Source organism: Alosa pseudoharengus, unplaced genomic scaffold (assembly GCF_046254945.1).
Source record: "Alosa pseudoharengus isolate Yale_2024_CS ecotype anadromous, Long Island Sound unplaced genomic scaffold, YU_APseudo_1.1 YU_APseudo_1.1_scf_8, whole genome shotgun sequence".
Classification (NCBI taxonomy): Eukaryota; Metazoa; Chordata; class Actinopteri; order Clupeiformes; family Clupeidae; genus Alosa; species Alosa pseudoharengus.
Genome location: NW_027468870.1, coordinates 12,032,079 through 12,053,571, shown reverse-complemented (window position 1 = coordinate 12,053,571; position 21,493 = coordinate 12,032,079). Strand labels below are relative to the sequence as shown.

General features: G+C 43.9%; 2 protein-coding genes across 6 annotated transcripts in view; both read left to right on the top strand.

The window, feature by feature from the left end:
* The first annotated feature begins 989 nt into the window (after positions 1-989).
* Positions 990-19,915, top strand: LOC143112587 (uncharacterized). Its single transcript, XM_076274876.1, has 46 exons — positions 990-1,018; positions 1,118-1,249; positions 1,325-1,603; positions 1,717-1,743; positions 1,837-2,618; positions 2,748-3,095; positions 3,205-3,234; positions 3,419-3,775; positions 3,969-3,995; positions 5,536-5,640; positions 5,774-5,812; positions 5,947-6,192; positions 6,568-6,648; positions 6,971-7,018; positions 7,193-7,255; positions 7,347-7,385; positions 7,525-7,602; positions 8,442-8,474; positions 8,600-8,932; positions 9,050-9,082; positions 9,559-9,765; positions 9,898-9,927; positions 10,014-10,391; positions 10,502-10,531; positions 10,633-11,076; positions 11,479-11,511; positions 11,720-12,133; positions 12,245-12,277; positions 12,427-12,513; positions 12,681-12,791; positions 12,933-12,965; positions 13,103-13,177; positions 13,410-13,454; positions 14,094-14,210; positions 14,382-14,429; positions 14,744-14,767; positions 14,882-14,941; positions 15,080-15,172; positions 16,513-16,533; positions 16,765-16,791; positions 17,080-17,118; positions 17,319-17,327; positions 17,565-17,741; positions 19,056-19,097; positions 19,470-19,624; positions 19,820-19,915. The coding sequence occupies exons 5-46, from the start codon at positions 2,564-2,566 to the stop codon at positions 19,913-19,915; spliced, it is 4,743 nt and encodes a 1,580-aa protein (XP_076130991.1). The 5' UTR covers positions 990-1,018; positions 1,118-1,249; positions 1,325-1,603; positions 1,717-1,743; positions 1,837-2,563.
* The window catches only part of LOC143112534 (uncharacterized), a 9,037-nt gene continuing 5,442 nt past the window's right edge, over positions 17,899-21,493 (top strand). For 2 of the 5 annotated variants that reach the window (XM_076274798.1, XM_076274799.1), the window contains exons 1-4: positions 17,899-19,097; positions 19,470-19,667; positions 19,820-19,975; positions 20,239-20,301. In XM_076274798.1, the coding sequence (XP_076130913.1) occupies positions 20,242-20,301 (60 nt within the window). In that variant the 5' untranslated portion in view covers positions 17,899-19,097; positions 19,470-19,667; positions 19,820-19,975; positions 20,239-20,241. The remainder of the gene's footprint in view (positions 19,098-19,469; positions 19,668-19,819; positions 19,976-20,238; positions 20,302-21,493) is intronic. The other 3 variants (XM_076274796.1, XM_076274795.1, XM_076274797.1) reach the window with 2 other exon arrangements.

The following is a 21,493-nucleotide window of genomic DNA, read 5'->3' as shown; positions in this document are numbered from 1 at the left end:
CCAAAGCAGCACACACAAAATCACCAAGCAGCCTTGTGTGAAACATGTAGGCTTTACTAGCAAGTCGTTATGCCCTATTGATGTGGGATCTAAGCAAAGATGACAAGCTCTGGCACATTTCATTAAATCAGGCCCATACATTTACATTAATATGTATTCACTTAGATGACACTTTTGTTCAAAATAACTTACAAAATAAGGATTAACATTCAAGCCACATTACAAAGGAGACCTTAGGGAACAGTAATAATAATACCAGAAGATGAGAGTGCAGTTTAACTACTAGTCAAGTGTCAAAGATGATAACGAGGGGAAGTGCTTGGTGAGTTAGGTGTGTTGGGTTATTAGATGAGTTAGGAGAGGAGATACTTTCGGAAGAGTTGCGTCTTTGAGAACTTCTTAAAGATAGAGAGGGACACCCCTGCTCTGGTAGCCAATGAGGAACAACAAATGGAAATAGTCTCTCACTGCAAATCCTACTTCTGAGTATGAGGTCATCCTGTGTATTCTGTTTAATCTCCAGGAGGTTTTGGACCTGGTGGTGTTGGTCAAGGACCTGGTGGCGTTGGACCAGGAGGGTATGGACCTGGTGTTGGACCTGGAGGAGCTGGTCCAGGAGGCTTCGGGCCTGGCGGTGCTGGACCAGGGGGATATGGAACTGGTGTAGGACCTGGGGGTGTTGGACCAGGGGGATATGGAACTGGAGTAGGACCTGGGGGTGTCGGACCAGGAGGTGTTGGAGCAGGTAGGATCCCATTTACGATAGTTATCTACCTAAACATACAGTACTTAATTTGTCTCATGCTGATATTTATGATGCATATAAAATAAAGTATTAAAAACATAGAAAAGTTATGCAATATCATGGCTTCAATTATTACCATGACTGCATGCAAACAATAATGTAGCTGCCATGACCATTACACTCAAACAACACTAGGTAAGCATTTTGACTGGCACTGATTTGCTCTTTTTACATTTTCATTTTTAGGGGCTGGTCCAAAGCCACCTAAAACAGGTAAGAATAACCTAAGTATGACAATGAATAAAAATACACTTTTACTGTATACTCAGTAATTTTATTAAAGCTATGTTTTTCTTTGGTTTTGATCAATAGGTGGTGCATATGGTGGCCAGGGTGTCGGTCCAGGGGGCCGAGGTACCGGCTTTGGTCCTGGTGGTCAGGGTGCTGGTCTTGGAACTGGTGGTGTTGGACCGGGTGGTGTAGGTCCAGGTGGTGTTGGACCGGGTGGTGTAGGTCCAGGTGGTGTTGGACAAGGTGGTCTCAGACCAGGAGGAGTTGGACCGGGTGGTGTTGGACCAGGAGGAGTTGGACCAGGTGGTTACGGACCAGGCGGAGGAGTTGGACCAGGTGGTTACGGACCAGGTGGTTACGGACCAGGCGGAGGAGTTGGACCAGGTGGTTACGGACCAGGTGGAGGAGTTGGACCAGGTGGAGTCGGCCCAGGAGGAGTTGGCCCAGGTGGGTATGGACCAGGTGGTTACGGACCAGGTGGTTACGGACCAGGTGGTTACAGACCTGGTGGTTACGGACCTGGTAGTTACGGACCTGGTGGATTTGGACAGGGTGGTGTTGGACCAGGTTTGGAATTTTCATGTTTACACCTAGTATGTCCAATGGACATTTGATGTATCTACGAAGCACTCTGAATAGCTGTGTACTGTATTATAACAAAAGTATTTGTGTTTGCATAGGTGCTGGCAGAAAGCCTGGAAAAACAGGTGAGAAATTAAGTTGATTCACAATTACCAGCTGAATATGGAAAATAATTTTGATTAGATAAAATATTATATTGCTGATTTTTGTGTTTGTAGGTGGTGGATATGGGGGCCAAGGCATTGGTCCAGGTGGTCGTGGAACCAGTTTAGGAGCAGGTGACTTTGGACCTGGAGTTGGCCCTGGTGGAGTTGGCCCTGGTGGAGTTGGACCTGGTGGAGTTGGACCAGGTGGAGTTGGACCAGGAGGAGTTGGACCAGGAGGCCCAGGAGGTTTTGGTCCTGGAGGCTATGGACCAGGCAAGGAAACCATTTTGTTTTACTTTATAAATATATCTTGTGGGCAACGATTAACATTAGCAAAGCTAAGTGCTGTCTCAATGATGGCACATTATCCATAACACAGCATCGACAACCAGGCAATTAAACAAGCAGACATCAAATGTTGAAAATACAGCACATAGAGCAGGTCTAGTGCTGATACCATCTTAATAAACTAGCATTTAATGCAGTTAGCGGTTAGTGAGAGTACCTGCGTGTTGAGCAAGACATTCGCCAATTCTGCATTATTTCTCACTTTCATTTTAGATGGAAGCAATCTGGGAATAGAACCGCTAGCAAATTAACATGTATATCAAGTTTGCCTTGCAAATTCAGAGGATGCTATTCATAACAGCACCTTAGAATTGGCTCATGTCATGTTCCTCTGCTGTTCCTCATGAGATTATTTACGTAGATTATGTTTTAATACTCTAAAGAAAAATACTATATTGTGTAGCTGTGCTGAACATTTAACTGTGCAATATTTGCATTGTATTCATATGCCATGCATCTATCATTGTACTTGTTCATAGGTGCTGGCACCAAAGCTGGAAAAGCAGGTAAGTACTATGAAGTTCTGTGATGAAAGATCTAAGACTAATAAGACATAACATTTTCCTAATGAATGTAAAGTAATAGAGGAAATTATATCTCTTAACTTGCTCAGAACATGATACTTTTCTCTCCAGGTGGTCGGGGTGCTGGGCTTGGAGGACTGGGCACCGGTCTCGGACCTGGTGGAGTCGGCCCAGGTGGTGTCGGACCAGGTGGTGTTGGCCCAGGTGGAGTTGGACCTGGAGGTTATGGACCTGGTGGTGTCGGACCTGGTGGAGTCGGACCAGGTGGTGTAGGCCCTGGAGGTTATGGACCTGGTGGAGTCGGACCAGGTGGTGTAGGCCCAGGAGGTTATGGACCTGGTGGTGCTGGCCCTGGAGGTTATGGACCTGGTGGAGTTGGACCTGGTGGTGTCGGACCAGGTGGGGTTGGACCAGGAGGAGTTGGCCCAGGAGGTTATGGACCTGGAGGTGTTGGAAGAGGTACTGATTACTTTAGGTAGATTCAGAGGAAGAACACTTAGTTGAATCCAAGTTGAATCCACTGTAGAATTATTTTATGACTCACTGCTATTTCCATAATCGTTTACAGGTGGGAAGCCTGGGAAGCCCTCTAAGACAGGTTTGTTGTGTCTCTTAACACACCCTCCACAACATAACAAAATTCAGCACTGTCATACATGTACTATATGATATACCATACCGCAATATCTACATCATTTGCCTACACACAATGGCTACACCTATGAAAGCATACATTATGGCCCAAAAACGCACTCATTCAACAACATGATTATTAGTTACAGGTGGATACGGAGGCCGTGGTGTAGGACCAGGTGGAGTGGGTGCTGGTCTTGGAAGCGGAGGTCTTGGACCAGGTGGAGTCGGACCTGGTGGAGTTGGACCAGGCGGATATGGTCCTGGTGGTGGTGTTGGACCTGGTGGAGTTGGACCAGGCGGATATGGTCCTGGTGGTGGTGTTGGGCCTGGTGGAGTTGGACCAGGCGGATATGGTCCTGGTGGTGGTGTTGGGCCTGGTGGAGTTGGACCAGGCGGATATGGTCCTGGTGGTGGTGTTGGGCCTGGTGGAGTTGGACCAGGCGGATATGGTCCTGGTGGTGGAGTTGGGCCAGGAGGAGTTGGACCAGGTGGACTTAGACCAGGTGGGTGGAATAGAGACAGATTCCTAAAAAAGGTTTTCTGCTTGGTCTTTGCAGTAAATTTCCCCGGTAATACTTTTGGCTTTTTAGACATTTATGGATTATAATGTAGATGCATCACAAATGCTATTAGTCAATACAATGTTCATAAATGGAATTCTGAATAAAACTTCTACATGTTTCTCTGTGTTTTCAGGTGCAGGAGGGAAACCTGGAAAGACTGGTGGGTTAACATCAATAATTCAAATGTCCTTACATACTATAGAAAAGAAGAACTATGTTATGTGATAAAATATCTTACACAAACTCTTTCTTAAATAAACTGTAACTCTAATATGAATGACCATACATAGTTTCCATCACACAGCAATCAGTCCACCAATCAACTAATCAGTGTCAACTGATTGAATAAATAAACTGTCAGACACTGAACATTTTAGAATGTGGACATTTTTAGCTAGCTTCAGACGGTTTCAGTTCTCTTACCATGTCACAATGCAACAATGAGCACAGAGAGAATTGTGAGTAGTCATTCATTACAATCGTATTCAGGTAACACACTAATATCCTTTTTAATTATCAACTGGGAAAATCCCAAAGCAATTGGTTAAAAGGTTGCGGTGATGACCTCCAGTGATAAGTACAAGCTATACCTGAACAACAGTGAATCATAGTTTGCCTGCCATGTTTCCATCACCTCAGCAAAATAACAATGAGTGAGCTGGACAGGGAAATCTCTGCCGGAAACCACTGCTGTGTCTCTGGGGAACTGTAAATATTATTCCTCATGTCAGTCAGACCCACTCTACGACATGAGAGTAAATTAGCCCCCATGTCATATCCCAAACAGTTTCTTTTTCATTATCAGGCCACCATAATGTGCTCGGTGAGATAAGACTTAAGGCATTAAGTGGAGTCCAGATAAGACAGTAATGGCAACAGGAGACCCCCGAGTGCTTTTCCTCGAAGCTTTATTGGAACAGGAAGTCTTTCACATATGGCTCACAATTGATGAATTAGCAGTAATGCTGGTGTGTCAGGCTTCTTCATTGTTGTGGATTAGTTAGATAAAAGCAATTTACAGAAACTAGGTCATCTGTTGGCCAGGCCAAGACCCCACAGTTTATATAGAGGGTGATTTTTTGGAGAAAGGGCAAAATGTACACTGCAGACACAACAATGGATTGTTATTACAAATTAAACAAAATAAACATCTCAGCATATACAGTATATTTACACTATACTTATTATACTTATATTACACTTCTAAATGTTATTTGTTGTATTTTTTTAAACTATAAGCTTTAAGAAGTTGCTTTAACAACGCTCTGTTCCTAAACAAGAATTGAAATACTTTCAGAAGAGTTTCTCTTTTTTATCTGTCACTGAAGGATTGTATAAAATTAGTGACGTGGTACAGCAGGGAGTTAAAACATCTAAGCAACTGTAAAGTTTATGTGAAAAAAAGCGTTTTCACTATTATGTTCATGGTACAGTGATATTGTGCACAATAAAGTTGGTGGCAATTACAGCCTGACTTGTATTTTGTGACAGTGGCTTAAATATCAAAGAAATTGTTAATTGGAACAAATGATACCACTCTAATTAGTCCAAAATAAAAATGATGAATGTGTAGAGCTTGTAGTTTTCCACTTATTTTGACACCTCTACTTATTTTGTAGAAAAGTCAAAGATCCATGCTATTGTATATTTTGAATGATAAGTTCATGAAAGTCACCCAGCAAATTGACATTTTCTTTCAGGTTATGGAGGCGTTGGTGGAGCATTAGGAGCTGGGGGCCTGGGGACTGGTCTAGGCACTGGGGGGCTAGGACCTGGTGGCCAAGGCACAGGATACAGACCTGGAGGTGAACACAGTTTCTGTCCTGTTCAGCCTAAGCAGTCAACTCATTTGTTGAGTCATTTGACATTTTGTGTGTATTCTGTATTGTGTATTGTTTAAATATGATTCCTAATAACCTGATCTCCTTTTATTCCAAGGTGGTTATGGGGGTTATGGACAGAAACCACCAAAAGCAGGTAATGAACCATGTATACTGGATAGGATAGAACAAAATCAGGTTGACTCATTACTCACCTGTGAAATGCAACATGATACTCTATGTACAGTCACGCCAAGTTAGAGGCCATGTTTTATATTTTACTTTGACTAGGGCCAGGTGGAACTGGCTATGGACCAGGTGGAGCAGGGTACGGACCTGGAGGAACTGGACTTGGACCTGGTGGTGCCGGTTATGGACCTGGTGGTGCTGGTTATGGGCCTGGTGGTGCTGGAGTCGGACCAGGAGGTGCCGGAGTCAGACCAGGAGGTGCCGGAGTTGGTCCAGGAGGAGCAGGCGTTGGCCCTGGAGGAGCGGGAGTCGGACCTGGTGGAGCGGGAGTCGGGCCAGGAGGAGCAGGTACTGGACCAGGTGGAGCTGGAGTTGGCCCTGGTGGAGCAGGAGTTGGCCCTGGTGGTACTGGAGTTGGCCCTGGTGGAGCAGGAGTTGGCCCTGGTGGTACTGGAGTTGGCCCTGGTGGAGCAGGAGTTGGCCCTGGAGGAGCTGGAGTTGGCCCTGGTGGTGCTGGAGTTGGCCCTGGTGGAGGAGGAGTTGGCCCTGGTGGAGCTGGAGTTGGTCCTGGTGGAGCAGGAGTTGGCCCTGGAGGCGGTTAGCTATCTAGCCATATCCTCTTGTTTTAGTATTAGCTGATACAATTGAGTAACTCAACAAATTAGTGTGTTATCTCAATGTGTCAGTAAACATATTAAGATTATTTGTGTCATTATTTTTTAGCACCACTACTTCCTCAGACTGGTCAACCAGGTGGAACAGGCCCAGGAGGGAAAACCGCAGGGAAGGCCGCTAAGATTCCAGGTAGTTCCAGGAGTCAGCCTGAACCTTGGGGCTCCTTTTAATTCATGTGATTTATGGTTTAGCTAAAAAATACATCTAAAAGAAAAGTAAACATTGCATCTCCTGTTGAAATTAAGACCTGTCAAAGCTGGCAGAAGAAAAAATAATGTGGAAATGAGCATATCAGCTACAGCCATTCATTTGAATGAGGTTTTCACTGGTGAGATCTGACAGCTACCAGAGCCAAGTGTACAAAAGTGGAACTCTGTCTGTTTGCAAGAAAGTGGAAAGAATCTTGATTAGATAATATTGTTTTGTTTCTATCTTATGAATCTATGCTTAGGCATCGGTTTACCTGGACTCTATCAAGGTGGATTAGTTCCTGGACAAGGTGGGTAAAATATGTTTTTAGCCAGCCTTTGTACTTCTATTCTTCTAGTCCGTCTATTTAATCTCAATTTGCTTGTGAAATGCATTAGAGCAACTTGTCCTTATCCAGGAGTGAATAATGTAATTTTTGTAATTTTACTGTGATACTGTAATTTTGCATTGTCATGCCATGTAGGTTTTGGTGGACGGGGTGTACTACCTGGTGTTGTCACAGGTTCTGGGGTTGGATCTCAATCTGGTGAGTTTGTTTTAATTTGGTTTACGTTTTTGAACAACATGTTACTTTAAACACTGACTGGTAATGTTGATATCTTCTTTCTCTGGGGCAGGAGTTCTGGGTCAAGGGGGAGTTGGAGTTGGAACTAATGGTGAGTCTGTCCATGTGGTGTAAAAACCTTTTTCAGTGCTTTAATAAGTGCTTGATGTTCCATATCAACACATTCATGTCGTAGAATATGATCATTTCTATGGGTTGTGTAATCACATATCCTGACATTAATTTCACAGGTGGTCGTGGAACTTACTCTGGACAACAACTACCTGGCGTGTTTCGCGGATACCCTCTTATTACACCCAAAACTGGAGGTATATCTCCCTTAAAATGTGGTTCTTTGCCATACCTTTGACAAATGTTTAAGACTTTTAAGCTGACATGTTTCATATGGTCAACTTCAGATAGTTACGTATGGAACTCGGGATGTGTCCTAACTCTGGATGTGTAAATATTATTTATTACGAGGGAATGTGCGCTCCTTTACTAAATCATGTGCTTATTTTACTAAATTGTGCGCTCCCTTTTATTAAATCAGGCTCTCGTTTTACTACATTGTGTGCTCATTTAAATTGTGTGCTCATTTTAGTAAATAGTGCACTCTCTTTAGTAAATAGTGCACTCTCTTTAGTAAATAGTGCACTCTCTTTAGTAAATAGTGCATTCATTTCTAAATCTAAAACAAGAGCATAATTTAGTTAAATGAGCACACAATTTAGTAAAACAAGCACAGTACAAAAAAAATATTGCATTGACACCTCCGGGGCTTTGTAGTTATGTAATCATGCTCACTCTCATTGAATTCTATGGAACCCCAGATATGGCGTTGCAAGATTACTGCGAAGTCAGAGAGTGTGGTATTGGCTAAGTATTTAGTAAAATGAGTGCACAATTTGCTAAAGAGTGCACAATCTAGTAAAAAACGAATGCAGTTAAGTAAGTAAAAGTATAGTATAGTTAAACGATATTCGTTTACACTTTACTTGACAGTATCGACATAAGAGTGACATAACGCTTCTGTCATTAAGTGTCATTCGTTTTTGACATTACCCGATATTCTCTCGATATACATATACAATACATCTTGCAATGACACCTCCCCAGGCACTTTAGAATTAATCTAAATGGAATAAACATTCCCTATGTCTTGCAGCAGGAGGAAAAAAAGCTAAAGCTGGTAAATATGGTAAGTCAAACCACCCCATTAATTTCTTTAAATATTTAAATGTGCTCTTTTGAAATATGTCTTTTGTTTAAATAAATCCACAAAACATGAGAGCTGACTCTGCCTTCTGTAAGGTGCTGGTGCAGGGACTGGAACTGGAACTGGTGCAGGTGGTATACCTCTGGCCAGTGGCCTTCCTGGACAAGGTGTCGTAGCAGGAGCTGGCGGCGTACCTGGGTCAGGACTGGTACCTGGGGGATCAGGAGGCATTCCTGGCGCAGGTGGGGTACCTGGAGCAGGTGGCGTACCTGGAGCTGGGGCTTACCCAGGAGGGGGTGTCTATCCTGGAGCTGGGCCTGGAGCTGGGGGTTACCCAGGAGGGGGTGTCTATCCTGGAGCTGGGCCTGGAGCTGGGGGTTACCCAGGAGGGGGTGTCTATCCTGGAGCTGGGCCTGGAGCTGGTGGTGCTTATCCAGGAGGTTAAACAATAAAAATCACTCTTTTTCAGACTACTTCAGTCTTAAATAAATTTATTTGTCATGGACAGTTAGGACACCTGTTGATCAGACATGTTGATTGTTTGATTTCCCTTTCAGGATATGGATCATCTGCAAAGGCTCGTAAATATGGTAAGATATGCTCTGCCGTATAAAGCCATACTTTTTTGCAGAAACTATAATCCCAAAACTGTAAGTCTCTGAACCAGTCTAAAGACTGTTTGATTGGAAAGTTACTACAATATGTTGTCATGTAATGATTGACGCGTCTCTGGTTATCATCTCAATGGAAGAGTGCATTGGTCATTTTAAGTTGTTTTCCAGGAAAAATAAATTCTTGGTTCCAGATTTCTAAAACCCCTAACCTTATAGTCCTCAATGAAAATTGAATTATCTTTAAAAAATGAAGGAGAGAGAGATTATTACATTTTGAATGATGTCAACATCCCTAATTATGGAAGCAGAGCAGGAAAAATGATTCATATGAACAAAAAATAATATTAAGATCAACCCATTGTTTTGACTAGTGCTGTGTTTGCCTTATATGGTTGTTAATTCTTCATAATAGGTAGGGGAGCCTAAATTCACTGTTTACTTGATTTCTGTAGGCCAGCCTGGAGGCACCGGTGGTGTGCTAGGGGCTGGTAGAGTACCTGGTGGAGTTGGTGGAGTACCTGCTGGAGCTGGTGGCTTACCTGGTGGTGCTGGAGGTTTACCTGGTGGAGCTGGTGGCTTACCTGGTGGAGCTGGTGGCTTACCTGGTGGAGCTGGTGGCTTACCTGCTGGAGCTGGTGGCTTACCTGGTGGTGCTGGAGGTATCTCAACAATCTTTACAATAGGAAAGGGAAACAATTGCCCTGCACTGATATGACAAAATAAATGCATGAAATAAATGCATGTAAAATTGTTGACATGAACTAATGACTCCATTGCCTTTCTCCATTCAGGCTATGCTGGTGCCAAGGCACGTAAATATGGTAAGGTTTACCTATATGAATCTCTTTCATCATGAAAATGTTCCTCTAATCATCAAGGTTTATAATATGCATTATATCTGTTGTAGGACCTGGTGGTGGTTTAGCTGCTGGCCTTGGAGGAGTGCCTGGTTCAGGTGTAAGGCCAGGAGGGGGATACGGACCTGGTGGTGGTGTGGGACCTGGTGGAGGATATGGACCTGGTGGTGTTGGACCAGGCGGAATTGGCCCAGGTGGTGTTGGACCTGGTGGTTACGGACCAGGTAGTTACGGACCAGGTGGAGGCATTGGACCAGGTGGGGCTGGGCCAGGAGGTGTTGGAACAGGTGGGGCTGGTCCAGGTGGTGTCGGAACAGGTGGAGTTGGCCCAGGTGGTTACGGACCAGGTGGTGTTAGCCCAGGTGGTTATGGACCAGGTGGAGGACTTGGAGCAGGAGGGGTACCTGGCGGTGGAGTAAGCCCTGGAGGTACAAAATCTAATACGCAACATTGTGTGTATCACTATCACTACTAAAGTTATTTTAATTAAACTGGTTCTGAATTCAACATTCATGCATTTGTTTTTCTGATCTTGCAGGGTATGCTGGTGCCAAAGCCCGCAAATATGGTAATGTAACATAAACAATGTGACTTTATTCAAATGTTCAGTGGCTTCTTATGTTATGCCTGGCTAAAGGTAATTATTCATGCCTATGCCATTCATTTTAGGTCTAGGTGGTGGTGGACCTGGATCTGGAGCAGCTGGAGGGTTAGGAGGTGGAGGGTACGGCCCAGGTGGTGGTGTTGGACCCGGTGGAGCAGGACGAGGTGGTCCAGGTGGAGCTGGTCCCGGAGGCTATGGACCAGGAGGTGTTGGCCCTGGTGGAGCTGGTCCTGGAGGCTATGGACCAGGTGGTGTCGGCCCTGGTGGAGCTGGTCCTGGAGGCTATGGACCAGGTGGTGTCGGCCCTGGTGGAGCTGGTCCTGGAGGCTATGGACCAGGTGGTGCTGGCCCTGGTGGAGCTGGTCCTGGAGGCTATGGACCAGGAGGTGTTGGCCCTGGTGGAGCTGGTCCTGGAGGCTATGGACCAGGTGGTGTCGGCCCTGGTGGAGCTGGTCCAGGTGGAGTCGGACCGGGTGGATATGGACCTGGAAGTGGAACTGGCACTGGAGGTACACAGACTCTCTAGGGCGCCATATTTCATTTCTGTGTGACAAATATTCCTTGAATTTTTATGCTGCCATTAAGTTTCCAAGTGCAACAAAACACATTACATTAAAAACAATATGGCCTGGTTCACTTTACAAGAGGCAAAGATTTTTGAAATTATCTTTTAATCACATTAGAGATATGTTAACTGGGTTAAATTTAAAACAGATGTCAGATTTGGCAGTCAACACTACCTTCATATTCTGTGACTTCAGTGTATACACAAGCAAGCCATTAAAACAGAATACATTCTCTGATCATGAATCACTTTGCTAATAACTCATGAGAGTAGCTGGTCGTAGTAAGTGCCAAATTTGAAGGAGAATGTGCAGTTCCTTTAAACTATCAATTTTGATTTTTCACAGCTTATCCTGGTGGAGCAAAAGCATGGAAATATGGTAGGTTTTTCCATCACAGTCACCGTTTGTATTTCTGACTTCTCCACAAAAATAGGGGAAATTGTAAAACTACAATTTGCAATGCAGAAAGAGCATAGAGATGAAAATCTAAACAGATAGATAGTGTTGAGTTTGCGCTTCAGATTTTTGCAGTTGGAAATAGACAGTTATGAATGAACATGACTAATAAAGAACCATTCTTGCTTAGGCCGCAGTGGTGGTGGTGGTGCTCCTGGGTCAGGTTTAGGCGGTGCTCTAGGTGGGCTGGGCACAGGCCCAGGCGGAGCTGGAACCGGGCCAGGTGGGGCCGGCTATGGTGCTGGAGTTGGACCTGGTGGAGCCGGGTATGGACCTGGAGGAGTTGGACCTGGTGGAGCCGGGTACGGCACCGGAGTTGGACCTGGAGGAGTTGGGACCGGGCCAGGTGGTGCTGGATACGGTACCGGAGTTGGACCTGGAGGAGTTGGGACCGGGCCAGGTGGTGCTGGATACGGTACCGGAGTTGGACCTGGAGGAGTCGGCACAGGACCTGGGGGAGTGGGTTACGGGCCTGGTACTGGCTATGGGCCCGGTGGTGGCTATGGGCCCGGTGGTGGCTATGGGCCAGGAAGATATGGAACAGGTATCGATCATTTAAAATTTTAGAAATGTATCACCATCCCTGTTGTGCCTCTGCAAAGAGTTTCACTTGTACATTTGACTTGTAATGCACTTATTCTATCTTCTATTTTAGGTTATGCACCTGGATCTAAAGCTGCTAAATATGGTAGGATATATTCAAATTGTATTGACACCATACAAATGGCTAGGTACCTCCATGGCTACAAATGATGCCCAATGTTATATTTTATTTCATATCATGATGTATATCATTGCCATTGTGATCGTTACACTTTTGTCCTGCCTTTTCTGTAGGTGCTGGGGCAGGTGCTGGGGGTGTACTCGGGTATGGAGGGGTACCTGCTGGCGGACCAGGAGGAGTAGCAACCATTGGACAAGCTGGTGGGTTCTGGTGGTTAGGGGTAGTCATGGACTTCTGAGTTTTGTCTGAATGGGATTTCATGCTGATGAGGCTACAGTAATGTGCTGGTCAATAGACTAATACCATCTGTGGTTTGTTGGTTGATTGATTGATTGATTGATTGATTGATTGATTGATTGATTCTCAGGAACCGGTCCTGGCTTAACTCAGGGAGTGGGCTCAGTGGCGGGAGGTCCAGGAGGCGGCGCTGGAGGTTTTTCAGGTGGGCTGCCAGGTGGTGGATATCGGGGTTATGGGGGTAAGTTTGGACAGGATAAGAAGTGCGGTAAGAGTGAGTAGAATGGGGCTCAGTCAATAAAGGGTTAAAAGTATATTTGAGTGTGGGATGACGGGCTTTTGTTGTCACACTGTTTCAATTTGCTCCTTTTGTTCTTGGCAGGATATGGTGCAGGTGGTAAACCTCCTAAATATGGTAAGCACTTTTTATGGATTTACTGAATATTGAAATGCACTATAATGATCATTCTTAGATACCGTATCTAAATCATACACATCCGTAGGTCCGTCTCGTCCGTATATGAGGCTTTACACTTGTGTCTCTGTCTTTAGGACAGCCAGGTGGAGCTGCAGGAGTAGGTCCAGGAGGAGTGGGAACTGGAGCAGGAGCAGGGACTGGAGTAGGAGGTGTGGTGCCAGACGGGGAGAGGGAGGCCTTGTATTTGAATAAAACAGTTTGAAACTATCCTGTCAACTCAAATGGATACAATGATGGTTGATAATTGTTATCAAATACAGGGTTGATAATTAGCATAATTGATTTATTGATTACCTACAAAACATAAAAAAGCGGTAAAATCTTCCATGATTTAAATTGTCTTAGAAATGATGGATTCATTGAGGAATGTTCCCGTTTCAGGCGGTCCAAGTGGACAGGGTGGAGCAACTGGTGCAACAGGTACAGGTGAGTGTCGGGGACAAAATGATCATTGCGTGCAAATATGATGATGATGAGGCTGTATTTCCTGATATTTAATGTATTGGATGGAGCAGCTTGCACAAGAACAGGTACAGGTGAAAGTCAGTTAGCAAGAGTGACAGAGATAACAGGGTGGTCAGTTAGCAAGAGTGACAGAGGTAACAGGGTGGTCAGTTAGCAAGAGTGACAGAGGTAACAGGGTAGTCAGTTAGCAAGAGTGACAGGTAACAGGGTAGTCAGTTAGCAAGAGTGACAGAGGTAACACAGCAGTCAGTTAGCAAGAGTGACAGGTAACAGGGTAGTCAGTTAGCGAGAGTGAAAGAGGTAACAGGGTGGTCAGTTAGCAAGAGTGACAGAGGTAACAGGGTGGTCAGTTAGCAAGAGTGACAGGTAACAGGGTAGTCAGTGGCATATGATGACACACAGACATCATCAGATGGAAAACTAGAAAGATTCACCTCTGAGTGCAGCCTTGTCCCATTACTTGTCTCATTTCCCCTTCACCGTAAAGTGCTTTGGGTGCATTGATAAAGTGCCATATGAAATGCAAGTGGTTGTTGTTGTTGTTGTTGTTGTTGCTATGGACCGGTCTCCAACCCCTTCGGTGTCATCTCTCTCGCTCAGCTGTGCCAGGAGGGGCCGGAGGGGCACTCGGGGGAGCAGCAGTTCCCGCTGGCAACGGAAGCGCCGCAGTCAATGGATCAACAGTTGGATCAGGCACAGTGACTGTGGTCCTCGGAGGTAGAGTGTCTGACCCAATTTCATAACGTGATAATTGAAAACACTGTCACCTCCTGTCCAGTTATCCTCTGCGCTCATCCAGAGGAAAAGATGATTAATATAATGGTGTATCGTATTAATATAACAGGTCAGGATTATTTTGACAGCACATGCCTTTACTGTTCCTCATAGGCCCTACTGGAACAGGTGGCCCTGGTGACGGTGTTGGAGGGGGTCCCGGTAAGTCAGCTAACTGGATGACAGTTGTGAGTGTGGAAATACCCCCACGTTAGGAAATCAATCAGGATTTGCAAAAAGGTTTAAGAGATGAGTTTTACGAAAGTTTGATCTTTACGTAAAGTAAAATGCATGAATTCTCTACTTACCCAAGTTATTTGTGTGTGTGTCTCTGTGTGTCTGTGTGTGTGTGTGTGTGTGTGTGTGTGTGTGTGTCTGTGTCTCTGTGTGTGTGTGTGTGTGTGTGTGTGTGTGTGTCTGTGTCTCTGTGTGTGTGTGTCTATTTGTGTTTGTCTTTACATTACTATGATATGCAGTTGGAACCAAAGCATCTAAGGATGGTATGAATTTCTTCATTCTGTTCCACTGACACTGAGCTCCATCCATACTGATGTAGTGTTGGGTTTGTAGTGTAATGCTGTTTAATGCAGTGCTGTTTAATCTCGTCTTCGTAGGTGATGCTGGAGGAGGGATAGAAGGATCCGGAGGCTCACTGGGAGGAGGCCCAGGAGATGGTACGCCTAACTCATGTGTCAAATCACACCTTCATTCAGGATGGAAGCCAAATGTCACCTATCACACACACATTTATGATCGTGTTATTATTATGTTTGTGTTGTTTATTTTTAGTCTGTTTGTGTTGATCTTGTAAGGTGTGACTGGTGGAGCCATTGATGGAGATGGTGATGGCTTGGTTGTTGGGATCACAGGAACTGGCATACCAATCCTTGCCAGTGGAAAGCCAGGTATGCTCTTTCACTCCGAACACTAGCATGTTAGTAGACTGGTAATCATTCTAGGACTTGAGTAGGTTCCTGTGGTTAGGTATTTACATGCACATCACGCAGCTTGGCACACCTTTACCTGCTGCACCCTCACAGCCTCACTCTTCTCTGCTGTCCCACAGACAAGGGAGCACCTGTGCTCGGAGGAACGCAGATTCCAGGTGTGGAACTTTGAGATCAGGGACAGACAAAAGTGCAAAAAAACCCATATAAAATTTCGCAATGCTGGAATTGTTACTCTGTCATTGGCTATATGGAATACATTATAGATCAAGATATTATACATATTCATTCAATGACTTTTTTGATGCATCGTATATAATGATTTGCAATGGCATCCCATGTAAGTCAAAGCGTTCTTAAACAAAAATATTGCCTTGTTGCTTTTTTAGATATTGATCCATTGTATTTCTCAGCAGGAGACATTGCTATCATTGCAACTGACTTTGCACCAGGCCTCCCCAGTAAGGCCCTTAAAGTGAATTGCATTCACATAGCTGGAGCTAGTGTTGCTATGCATTTCTACATCTTCATGGCATAACCACATACTCCTTATGCATGCTCTCATATAGATAACACTGCACTGTGATCCATGCTAACACTGCACTATGTATAGACTGTACCATGGTCCATGATGCTAACAATTTTTTTTCCTGTTGATAAATGTATGATTCTAGGATTCTGACCTCAAATATCCTCGCATGAAGCTGTTCTAATACTTCCATTTGAATAACCCAGATGCTGTTGCTCTGAATGTTAGATTAATTACATTAACAAAAACAAAGAATGACTTGATATGCAAAACAACAGATGTTGAACATTTATTCAGTAGATAGAGTGACCTGTTTTATGTGGCTGTCCTCTACATTATTGTGTATTGTCATTGTGTGATCTATTTTCACTCTATCTCATTCAATCTCAATCCAGCATCAGGATTAGATGTGCCAGGTGTGTATGAATCAGAGTTGTGTATGTGTGTGTGTGTGTGTGTGTGTGTGTGTGTGTGCGCTCGCGCGTGCATGTGTGTGTGTGTGTGTGTGTGTGTGTGTGTGTGTGTGTGTGTGTGTGTGTGTGTGTGTGTGTGTGCGCGCGTGCATGTGTCTGTGTCTGTGTGTGTGTGTGTGTGTCTGTGTGTGTGTGTGTGTGTGTGTGTGTGTGTGTGTGTGTGTTTCGTTTAGATATGAGCCCCAATTTTCAAAGAGTTCAGCGCTGGGTTGAGGTTAGAATGTAATCGCTGGTGTTTTGCTGCTGTGAATATACATTTCCCATGATGGTCTAAAGTCAAATCTCTGTCATTTCAGGTGGAACAGGAGTGCCAGAAAGTGAGTGTTTTTCTACATCTGTTTGTTTCATTACTGTAAAACCTCTTCTGTCTACTGATAGTAATGTCTGATGAGTTGTTTGTTATGGACACTGAATATTGTATTGTACATACTGTATTGTAAGTAAATATTTCCACTTTGATAGGACATAGTGTTTTGAAATAACTTCTCTGTGGCCTATATGAGTCACTGTACTAACAATCTCTCTCTGACCTCATATCATTATTGCAGTCGGAGCTGGAGTTGTGCAGCCTAGTGGTAAGTGGGGTGTATGACACACATGAGAAAAGGCCATGGACACTGATCTCTCTCTCTCTCTCTCTTTCTTTCTTGCTCTCTCATCACAGCTGCATCTGGCACTGAGAAATTTTACTGACTTACTTGACATTTTTTATTTTTCCTCATATGTTTCATTTTAACTGCAGCTTCACATATGACATCCTTAATTTTGGCATACATATACAAGAAGTGTGATTACCAGGTTAGGATAATCTATATTTTGAAGTCGGAAGCATGCCTCTCACTTCTTTCTCCTGTGTCCAACAGCTGGAACTGGTGCTGGAGCGCCATCTGGAGGTAGGGACAGTCACTTGCAAGCATTTCTTACCATGGTCAACTGCCAACAGCTCAGCATTATTAGAGCATTTTCAAAGACTTTAAATTACAATATTTACTTACATTTACATTGATATTTTATTTCTTATTGTCAAATAATTTTTATGGTAATTAATAATCTATATTCATATATAATTAACCAAACTGGTCGTGTTCCATTCTCCCTACAGGTGGCAGTGGTGAGTACAAAGTTATTTCTTTATTTTTAAAGTTATTTACTGTCCAAGGGAGTGTATGAGAGTAAATTGGGCTATAATGAGGTGAATATGGTGCGCATCTTCTTTTAAGTCTCTTAAGGTCATAAATTGCTTGTCAACAGCAAAGAAGATGTCTACCATATGGGCCCAATGGATATAAAAAGGCCCCATAATGGTCTAAGCTGTTATAACCAATAAAACTTGTGGTTTCTTCACCAGGCACTGGTGTTGGGATTGGGCTGGGTTTTGGTGCCGGTGCTGGCATAGGCTCTGGTACCGGTATTGGCATTGGGATTGGCATTGGTTCCGGCAGCGGCTCTGGGAAAGGAGTGGGTATTGGTGTTGGTGTTGGTGTCGGTGGCAAGTCCCCCAATCCCACCTTGGCAGCGGGAGAAGGTATTGTGCACACACCGATGAGGTGTGGTGCTTCCTTAGGGAATGCCGTCCCGTACGAATGCCGTCATGAGCCTCATGCCAAAGCAAAAAAAACCAATCAAACAAAGCTTGCTGACCGTATGGTTGCATACTAATGGAGGTCACTAATGTACTTGACCAGTGCAAAGATCTCACAACTTTTAGTTTTTTTTTTAATTATACTCTTATATTATTCTCATATATTGTCTTATATAATTTTGCGTAAGATAATGTATGATTATAATTTTTGGGAGCCAACAACCAGACATCAGATTCACAATATTTTGTGTTTTTGTTTGTGTTGTTCCAAGTAACATGGCTTGGGATGGGTCATGGGCTGTTTTTGTTTATGCATTATAATCAGCATGAAGGAATGCCATGTTCCAAGCAATTGGTACTGTTTTGAATAGCTTTATGTAGCTACTGGTGTGAGTTATTATGAAGCCTCCTGTCAGATATGCCCACGCAGATCAATCAATCAATCAAGCTTTATTTATATTGTGCCTTTCATACAACATAGCCATTCAAAGTGCTTTCCAAAGGAAAAGTTACAAAAGGTCTAACACAAGACCACATATACTAAATACATAAATATAAGACCACATGTTTCTACTAGTCCTCTATGTTTGAGGGTAAATTTAAACATGACCACAGGCCTCCCTTATCAGAAATGCCTATGCAGAAAATGGTCCTTTGATCCATACATATAATGAAATTACAACATTGCTTTTTAAATGCAACTCCTATCCAGACCTCATTTAACGTTGCAGAACGGAAATGGAATGTTGCACCAATTTCGTTGGGTGCTATGAATGCAATTAACCAAACTACCTCTGAACTAACCAGACCCATGGACAACAGACAGCATCGGGTAGTAGATTTGGAATGTCCAACATGCTTGTAGCAGAACTTGGCTATCTGACCCCCCAAACCTAAACTGATCTGTGCTTGCAGGACCAAGGGATGAATAACACAGCCTCTTTTGGGTCCCTCTGACTAACCAACATGTTGGTTAATTCCTAACGTTACAGTGCAGCGAAACCATCATGATTCAAAACAAACTGTAAATCTTTCTACCAGGTACTGGTATAGGCATCGGTGTTGGTATCGGTGTTGGTGTTGGTGTTGGTGTTGGTGCTGGTGCTGGTGTTGGTGCTGGTGGAAAATCTCATGAGCCCACAGAAGGTGAAGTCGTCTGGAACCGTGGACAGGCCAATCTCCCAGAAATGGATTTATGCACCAATTTGTCTGTTTGAAGCTGTGACTAAAATGGCTCTTGTCTCTTTTGACTCACAGTTAATGGAAGCCTGCCAGGAGCCAAGCCACTCAAGCCTCCAGGTAAATGCCTCTTAACAAGTGTTGAAAATGAGGAGTTAGTCTTGCTCATTCTCACTGGAGTCACTTCAATATGTTGCAATGGCTGGCAGGCACAATGACATACTGAAGCAAAATTGGCTAAAATCTCATTGTTAAGCAATAAAACCTAATTTAAAGCAGGTTATTGCTGAAATATTTGGCAGAGACACTATATTTAGTGTCTTGTTCTTGCCATTGTCAGCAGACTGAGTGACTCTTTTTTTGTGTAGAAGTTATCTGATTTATTAAGATTTGGCAAAAAACAAAAAAAGGTTAAACAATTAAGCTGTAATTCAATACCAAGCCTGCCATTTATTCTGATTTTGCTCGGCACACTGCTGTGCTCAACTTTAGGTATTGGTGGAGGCGTGGTAGCCGGACGAGGGGATACTCCAGCGACTCTAGATGAAGGACCTGGTGGAGCAGGAGGAGGAGGGCCAGGGGGTGTTGGTGGAGGCCCAGGGGGAGCTGGTACATTCCCAGGAGGAGTAGGCGGAGGTCCGGGAGGAGTTGGTTCCAGCACAGGTCCCACTACAGGAAAACCTCCTAAAGGTCAGAGTCCAGCCGCAGACTTCTTCAAATGTATATAATATTGCGTAATATCCCATTAAACAGGACACTCAACACAAAGATGGAATGAAAGTGAAGTTACGAGGTTTTAAGCTGATGATGATCATTGAGTGTGGTGTTTATGCTCTGGACAGTGTACGGGGGTACGGGTGGCACTGGACTCCTCGGTACTGGAGGAGTCGGTGGAACTGGAACTGGAACTGGTGGCCCAGGTGGAGCATCTGGAGTGACAGCAGGAACCGGTCTGGTGCCTGGAGCAGGAGGGGTCGGAACCAGAAAACCTGGCAAATGTACAGCACCAAGAACCTTTGTCCTACATCTCTTTGTTTATGTATTATAGTTTTCCTATATTCTCATGCTGCCCCCTCCCAAAAACCCCCTCTATTTACCGCATCATCTCATATCATGCCAGCCGGTAGCTATTTAAGTGTAGACTTGGACCTGTGTAAAGTTTAAAAATATGCCCTTAAAAACACTTCCATCAGAAGTAAACAGGCAATTAGAATTCCCACTCCTAAACGAGTATGAGTACTAATATGTCTGCTGTCTTTAGCATATGGAGCAGGAGGCGCTCTGGGAGCAGGAGGAGTTCCAGGAGGACTCCAACCAGGAAGTGGTAGGCTATGCTGTTTTCCTCAGTTCTGTAAAGTATGTACTTGGGTACAATCCTGGTAAAATGCTGTTGATCAGCCAATCAAATTGTATCCCTCCCCTCTGTGTTACTAAGGCAACGTGCTGATTGGTCAGAATTTTTGTGTTTTGGTTTGTTCAAAGCCACTATGCGTCTTTCCCATTCACACACAGTACAGACAGCTAAAGGACCTATTAGTTAGCTGAATTTGACAAAAGACAACTTTTTTAATTTAAATTGTTAAATTAAATGTGAATTAATGTACATGATTAAAGTGTAGTGGCTGAACATGTGATTGAACTGCAGTCGATTAAAAGTCAAATATTTTCACCACAGCTATTTACAGAAATAATATCCTACACCAAGGGTATACTGTATTCTTTGAAAGATATGTTTGTTGGTTTTGATTTTGATCAATTTTTGATTTTTCCCAAACTGTCCTTTGATAGCAATTTTCCTAGTGCCACAGTTGGAAACTGAGTCATGATGATGGTCAATGAGGAAACAGGCTTTATTCTTTAATTGATGCGCATCAAGGGAGATAGAGAGGTTTCACCCAAAGGATTCAACCATATCTCTAACGAGACAAGGAATATTCAAAACCTATGTATATTACAAAGGGGGGGGGGGGGCGTGACCTCTTGTTCTAACTCAGAGGGTTGATCCTGATCAGGAGGACCCCAACTCCCAACGAGACAAGGAATATTCAAAACTTATGTATGTTATGTATGACCTCTTGTTCTAACTCAGAGGCTTGATCCTGATCAGGAGCACCCCAACTTGCACTTCGCTAAATGTTAGCAACCATACGCCACAATGGGAAGTGTGAAAGCCCCACACTAGCTTCCCTTTATGTTACGTTTCGAGCCTCACGCTCTGTGTACAGGGGTACGGGTGGCACTGGACTCCTCGGTGACTCCTGATGAAGAGTGTGAGGCTCGAAACGTAACTTGTGATGATACTCTAAAAAGGGAGCTACTGTAGTGTCCGGATATTCCTTGAGATTTTCGACGACAATACCTGATTTTGGATGTGCGCACATAACGTTTTTGGATTAAATGTGAAAGCCCCCCATTCCTGTTTACCTAGTATCTAGAGACAAAGGGTCACACCTGGGAGTAAGCAGAGGTGCTCAGCAAGTCTTCCTTTCAATCATAAATCTAAAATACAGAATTTA

Bases quoted from the DNA above. Each gene is read 5' to 3' on its own strand.
- LOC143112587 (XM_076274876.1), top strand. From the start codon at position 2,564: ATGCATCTATCATTGTACTTGTTCATAGGTGCTGGCACCAAAGCTGGA. The intron at 7,603-8,441 runs GTATATCTCCCT...TATGTCTTGCAG, and splicing joins TATTACACCCAAAACTGGAG to CAGGAGGAAAAAAAGCTAAA. The intron at 9,083-9,558 runs GTAAGATATGCT...TGATTTCTGTAG, and splicing joins TGCAAAGGCTCGTAAATATG to GCCAGCCTGGAGGCACCGGT.